The sequence below is a fragment of the Penaeus chinensis genome, chromosome 38 (assembly GCF_019202785.1).
Source record: "Penaeus chinensis breed Huanghai No. 1 chromosome 38, ASM1920278v2, whole genome shotgun sequence".
Taxonomy (NCBI): Eukaryota; Metazoa; Arthropoda; class Malacostraca; order Decapoda; family Penaeidae; genus Penaeus; species Penaeus chinensis.
In genome coordinates, this window is record NC_061856.1 from 20,151,417 (window position 1) to 20,158,916 (window position 7,500).

Below are 7,500 nucleotides of genomic sequence, written 5' to 3' on the forward strand. Positions count from 1 at the left end.
CTGTGGTCCCAGGCTAAACTATGGGGGGGGGTCTCAGAGTCATGGTCCACTAGCATGTGGCCATGCCCTGGCTCTGTACCAACTCCCCTGGGGTTAATGAGCAGCTCAGGGGAGGTGTCCCTTGCCAGTCCTCCTCTCGCCAGATGGATGGATGGAAATGATAGGGGAGCAAGTGAGGTGGGTTGTGGGCAGGCCAATGTTGGGGTGCAGGATGAGAACAGGAGTTACTTATCCCACCTACCCCCTGGCAGGCGCCAACCCAGTATTAGACCTGTGTGGCAAAGCCCAAGGGAACCTTACAGGCAGACAATGGGCCCCACAGCCTGCCACCAGAAGTGGCATCCACTCAGAGTGACTGCCCGAGACTTAACCTCAGGTGAGCTATCTGGGTAGGAGCTTGGAACTTTTGGCAGGATGAGTGATTATCCCTGCTATCAAGGGAACTGAAGCAGTTGGGAGTTAAGGTGGCTGCCTTCTCAAAGGTGAGAAAACCTGGCAGTGGCCTGATCAGTATGGGTGGGTACACCTACTCCTGGTCAGGCTGGGCAATGGTCACCATCTACAGGGAGTAGCCATTGCCATCTCCAGCCAACCTCAACCCCCAGTAGTAGAGATAACACTGGCTGATGAGCGTATTATGGTATTGAGACTGAAGCATGCTTTTGGCTCTGTCTCTTATTGCTGTGTATACTCCTACCAATGTTTGTAAACTCAATGAGAAAGAAGCATTCTATGTCAAACTCACATCTAAGGCCACAGATGCTTGTCGCATGGCTCAACTGAATGGCAATCAGGATGTGCACCATTACATGGTGTGCATGGCTTGGACACTATTGAGAAGGGACAAGGAAGAACAGTTCATCAGTAATCTTACTGAGGAGGTTGAAGGCCATTTCTTGGTGAATGACCTTCACCCTACCTACTAAGCCCTGAGAAAACTGAACACCAAGCCCTCCTCACAAATGACTGCAGTCTGCTCAGTGGATGGACAGATCATCTCATATCATGTTGGGGTTTGTAAAGGTGGGCTGAATATTTTAAGCAACTGTATCAGGTAGACCCTACAGCAGTTAGTCTGAATGCAGGTGGTATCACAATACCTGTGCTGGGCCCACCCATCAGCGAGGAGCCTCCGACCCTGAGATTAGGGAGGCGATCTCTTAGCTAAAGATGTAAGAGCTGCAAGCATATGTGATATACCTGCTGAACTACTAAAGGCTGGGAGATGAACATATGGCACTACCGATGTATTGCATCTGGCAGTTAGCATATATTCATACCAAATGACACTTTAGTAACTTTTAAGGGGACCATAACTGAGCAGGGGGGGGTGGGGTAGAGGAGTCATTTGGAGTTAGCTAGCTTACTGCATACATACACAAATGAGGAAACAACCAAAAGTTGTTATACCCACTGAGTGACCAGCCCCCACCCCCCTTTAATGCATGATAAAGATTCAATGGCTTCAATAACTCTTAGACAACATCTATTTTACATATATGCTTCTTTCTCAAAATTGAACCCATATGTTGTGTTCATGCTAGGATTATATACTTTTAATAATTTTTTACTGATACTACTATCCACAGTTCTCCATTTCTTCAATCAGATTTTGAAAAAAAAATAAAATAAAAAAATAAATAAGTAAATAAAAAACAGGGAAGGGGGGGGAAGGGTTTCAAATAAATTTTCTTTATGATTTAATGCATTTCTTAAATATTTCTGAAAGGAATACCTACCTTCATAAAAAAAGGGAAAGAAAACAGACGATCCCTATTGAGAACAATAACTCTGATTGGCTTGGTAATAGTCTCATTGCAAAGAACAGGAAATTAGCTTTTTTCTTTATATAACATCATTATATTTAGTGAATAAATAAGAGATAACAAGGCCTGTTCTCAGTTCTTAGTTCACAAAAGCTGTAGTATCATCCAATGGTTGTATAATGTAACAGTCAACTGAATTCACAAGATCACTGGAATGTGAAGGGCATGTAAAACCCCAATTATTACATTGAAAAACAAACAAAGTATAGCTTCCATAACACTGAAAAAAATGTCCGAAAAATATTTCACAATGCCATACAGTTCACCCCCCAAAACATGACTCAGAGGTGGCACACATTGTGCTATAGGAATAAGTTTGTCTTTTGAATGCGTTTTGTAAGCCACATTGGGAGTGACCACTGGTAGCCCACATCACACTGGAGAAATAAAAATATATTTGTGTATATCATGTGCCATCCATGGCCTATAATAAGTGGTACCACCATCTTATATAAATCATTCTATCCTAAATATGCAAAGTAACTACCACTTTCTTAGCTACCAGTGGCTAAATTTGTGTGTTCTCCTGCATGTCTTGTGTATTTATTGATACTATTTTTCTTATGGATAATGGACACCTAATATTTCCATGTAACTGGAAAAAGCAGAATTGATGATGAGAAATTCATTTGAAATTAATATGAGGGTCTGACATGACAGAGGATGATTCTTTGAAAGATGAAGAAATGGATGATGAACATATCAGCAGTGGGAGAAGAATAAATAAAAACAGAAACAACAAAAACAATATAATAATTGGAGCTACATAAACAATAACAGGAATAAAGATGAAATCCTGGATCAGTCTACCGATGCCATCTATTCGGTTGTAAAATGATACACATACGCATACACTCCAACATTTATATATGGTATAACAAGTCGGCTATGGAAGATCTTATTGGAATCACAGTTGTAAAAGCTTGGGTATAATACAGAAATGCCAGTTCAACAATTATAGAGAATTTCTGGTGCTTCCACCTGAAAAAATTCTGATATGATGAAGGTCCCTACACTCACTTTTTTCTTGAATGGGGCTACAAAATTTTGAAAAAAATGTCAAGGTTGCTAAGAGAATATCTCAGTAAATTAGGGACACAGTGAGATGGGTAAAAAAGCTAGGAGAGTGTTAACATTTTATGACACTTGCGATGGGAAATCCCATCCCTGCATCCCATATCTGAGTGAAAAACACAGCATGGAATAATACTCACTTGCAGAAAAAACATATATATATATATATATATATATATATATATATATATATATATATATATATATATATATTATAATCTATTGCTCAAAAATGAAGAAAATTTAGCACAGATTTCTCATGGAAGTAAATTATTTTGTTTTATGGAAGTAAACATTCGGAAAATTTAAACTTTTCATGGAGAGAGGAATATCAGTATACTTTGTTTGTTTTTCTTGTTTTGCTGTCAATCAAAAATGGTTTGACATAGAGTTCTTTATAATCTTCAACTATTCTTTAAGACAGAACATTACTTACACAATTACCTTCATGCAAAAATAGCACAAATTGTTAACCTATATATTTCCCCATTTTTGGCCAGATTACCCCCATAGTACATCAGTGGCCCACTATGCCGCAAATGTGTTAAATAAAGATTTGCCCCAGTAACTAAATACAAAAATGAATATGTGAGATAAGCAATATTTTACCTACCTGGAAGATAATGAAAAGCAGAAGTAGCATGTATAAAATGGAGAGGCCAAAGACCATCCTCCAAATAGCTGGGTGTGGTCTAGTAAATGGGCCATTGGGGAAGGCCATGACACTGATGATGAGAAAGAAGAAAACCATTGCCACCAAACCAGATTGTATGTTGGATTGGATGCTCTCATTTTCATCCCTGAAAGACAAAAAAAATTCTGTTACTCATGCCCCATTTTCAAATCTATTTATAAAATGGGAGACACTTAGATGGTTTTGTGTGTGTATATATATATATATATAAATGTATATCTATATAAGCATACATATGTAAGTATATATGTATGTATGTATGTATGTATGTATATATATATATATATATATTATATATATATATATTTATATATATACATATATATACACATATATATTTGTATATATATATTCATATACATAAACACACACACACACACACAGACACACATGTATATACATATAAATATATATAAACATATATGTATGTACATATAATGCATACAAATAAATGTGTGTATGTATATATGTATACATGTATATATGTATACATGTATACATGTATACATGTATACATGTGTATATGTATATACGTATATATGTATATACATATATACATATATACATATATACATATACATACACATACATACATACATACATACACAAACACACACACACACATACACACACACACACACATATATACATATATATATACATCTTCTTCTTCTTAATCTCCATGGGACCAATGCCCGTTGGTGTCTACAGCTTGCTTGACTAGAGTTCTCCAATTGGCTCTGTTTTGCGCAGTATGGAAAAGGCTGGCAATTCTACTTTGGCTCCAGTCTTTGATGTCGTCGAGCCACTCACGTCTAGGGCGACCTCTTCTATTGGTGCCTTCAGCTATACCAAAATCCGTGTTTTTAACCAGTCTGTCGTCGTCCATGCTGCAAATATGTCCAAACAGGCCCATCTTCCTTTTGATAATGATTTGAACAATCGTTTCATGACATTTCAGTCTGTCACGGATGCTGATGTTGGTTATTCTGTCAAACCATTTGATGTTGAGGATTCTTCGGTAGCAGTTCATTTCAAAGGCAAGTAATTTGTTGCGATCTTGTTTGTTCAGAGTCCAGGACTCCGCGGCGTAGAGAAGAATACTGAATACGCAAGTTCGCAGTATCTGGATCTTGGTAGTGACACTTATCACTTTGCTATTCCATATCTTGTTAAACCCACCCATAGCACCACAAGCTTTTCCTATCCGTCTCTTGATCTCTCTACTGATGTCGTTGTCACTTGTGAAAAGACTTCCCAGATATTCAAATTCCTCTACACATTGGATGTCTTTGTCTTCTACCTTAATGTTGATGTTGTTGTTTTTGCCAAAGGCCATGGTCTTAGTTTTGTCGGCATTGATCAGCAAACCAGTTCTTTTACCTTCCCTATTGACGATGTTAGTGCTTCGTTCGAGGCTGCGTGTGTCGAGTTCAATGAGGTCTATATCATCAGCAAATCGCAGGTTGTTGATGTTTTGGCCTGATATGTTGAATCCACTGGTGTTGTTTTGGATATCTTCCATTATTATTTCTAGATAGACGATGAAGATGGTGGGTGATATTGGATCTCCCTGTCTCGAGCCTTTTTCTTGTTGGAACCAATCTCCAATATCATTTCCTATGCGAACTGCTGCTTTTGAGCTGTCATAGACGTGTTTGAGTACACGTATTAGTTTAGGCTCGACTCCGTAAGATCTAAGCACAGCCCATATGGTGTCGTGATCGATGGTGTCAAAAGCTTTTTGGAAGTCAATAAAGCAATTGTAGATCGTGATGTTCTTCCTGAATGCTTTTTCCGCTATTAGCCTAAGGATAAGTATCTGTTGGACCGTACTTCTGTCGTGTCTGAAACCAGCTTGCGTGTCTGAGAGGAATGGTTCAATTCTAGCTCTTAGTCTGTTAAGAATTATCATGAGGAGAATTTTGCACATGTGATTTATTAGAGATAGAGTTCGATAGTTGCTACATAGTGTTAGGTCGCCTTTCTTCGGGATAGTAACTACTAATGCTTTTGTCCATTCTTCTGGAATTTGTTCTTTCTTCCAGGCTTCATTACATAGTCTATGTATATGAGTTACAAGCGCTCCTCCGCCAGCCTGTAGAATTTTGCCGACAATACCATCTGTTCCTGGGCTTTTGTGATGTTTAAATTGTTTGATGGCTTTCCGGACTTCATCAATGAGTATGAGGTCTTCTGTGTCGTCGAGGGGAGGGGAGATTTCATCTAGCTCTTGTATCCTGGATCGATCATCTAGATTTGATTTGTAGAGTGTCTCACAGTAAGAGGTCCAGCGGCTGAGGACTTCTTCTTTGGTTTGAAGGATGGTACCATTAGAATCTTTGATCGTAAGTTGTCTTGGTTGGTGTTTGCAGTTTGGGTCTTTTATGAGTTGGTAGGTAGCCCTACTTTTCTTCTCTTGTGCACTTTGCTCGATCTGCTTGCATTGGTGTTCTAACCATTTTTCTTTGTCTTGTCTAGCTGCCTTTCTAACTTCATTGCATATTTTCCTGTATTCATCACGGTTGTTATTTGATGCTGTTATGGTGTTCTTGATCTTGCGTTTCTTATCAGCTAGTTTATACATATATATATATATATATATATATATATATATATATATATATATATACACACACACACAAACATACACACACACACACGCACACAAACACACACACACACACACACACACACACACACACATACATACTTATATATATATATATATATATATATATATATATATATATATATATATATATGTATATGAATGTATATATATACATATATATATATATATATATATATATATATATGTATATGAATGTATATATATACATATATATATATATATATATATATATATATATATATATATATATATGTGTGTGTGTGTGTGTGTTTGTGTGTGTGTTATATATATAATATATAATATATATTAAATATAATTTATATAGAGAATACATAGACAACATATACATAAATAATATATATATATATATATATAAAATATATATATATTTATATATATGATATACATATAATATAATATGTGTATATATATGTATATATATTATAAATATATACAATATAGCTATAATATATTTATGTATATATACATATACACATATATAAATATAACTTACATAAATATATATATACACACACACCATATACATAATATATATATATATATATATATATATATACAATAATATGTACATATATCAATATATATACAAACATAAATAAAATGACTAATAAAATGTATGTATATGTATATGTATATATATGTATGCATATATACATGCATATATATATATATATATATATATCTATATATATATATATATATCTACATATGCATATATCTACATTATATATATATATATATATTATATATACACACACACACACACATACATATATATATATATATTCCTATAAAGATATTTATATATAGTCATTCATATATAGATATTTACATATAGGTAACTATATATACAAATATACGTGTAAGTGTATATATGTATGTATGTATGTATGTATGTATGTATGTATGTATATGTGTATATGTGTATATGTGTATATGTGTATATGTGTATATGTATATATATGTATATATATGTATATATATATATATATATATATGAATATGTATATATATATGTATATAAAGGTAGGTGCTTGGAAAATTCAGTCCTTGCAACAGAATGAACAGGTTAGACCTGCTATCAAGAGAACTGAATTGGTTGGCATTTGAGGTGGATACCTTTGCGGAGGTGATCTGGCAGTGGCATGATCAGTATGGGTGGGTACACCTATTACTTTTTGGGCCGGGACAATGGTCATCATCTCCTGGGACTAGCTATAGCCCTTGGGCTATAGCAAATATTCTATGCT

General features: G+C 35.3%; 1 protein-coding gene across 2 annotated transcripts in view; it reads right to left on the reverse strand.

Moving 5' to 3' along the window:
* LOC125046110 (phosphatidylserine synthase-like) overlaps window positions 1-7,500 on the reverse strand; it is a 75,316-nt gene that overhangs the window by 60,908 nt on the left and 6,908 nt on the right. For both annotated transcript variants that reach the window (XM_047643753.1, XM_047643752.1), the window contains exon 2: window positions 3,514-3,700. In XM_047643753.1, coding sequence (XP_047499709.1) covers window positions 3,514-3,651 — 138 coding nt within the window. In that variant the 5' untranslated portion in view covers window positions 3,652-3,700. The remainder of the gene's footprint in view (window positions 1-3,513; window positions 3,701-7,500) is intronic.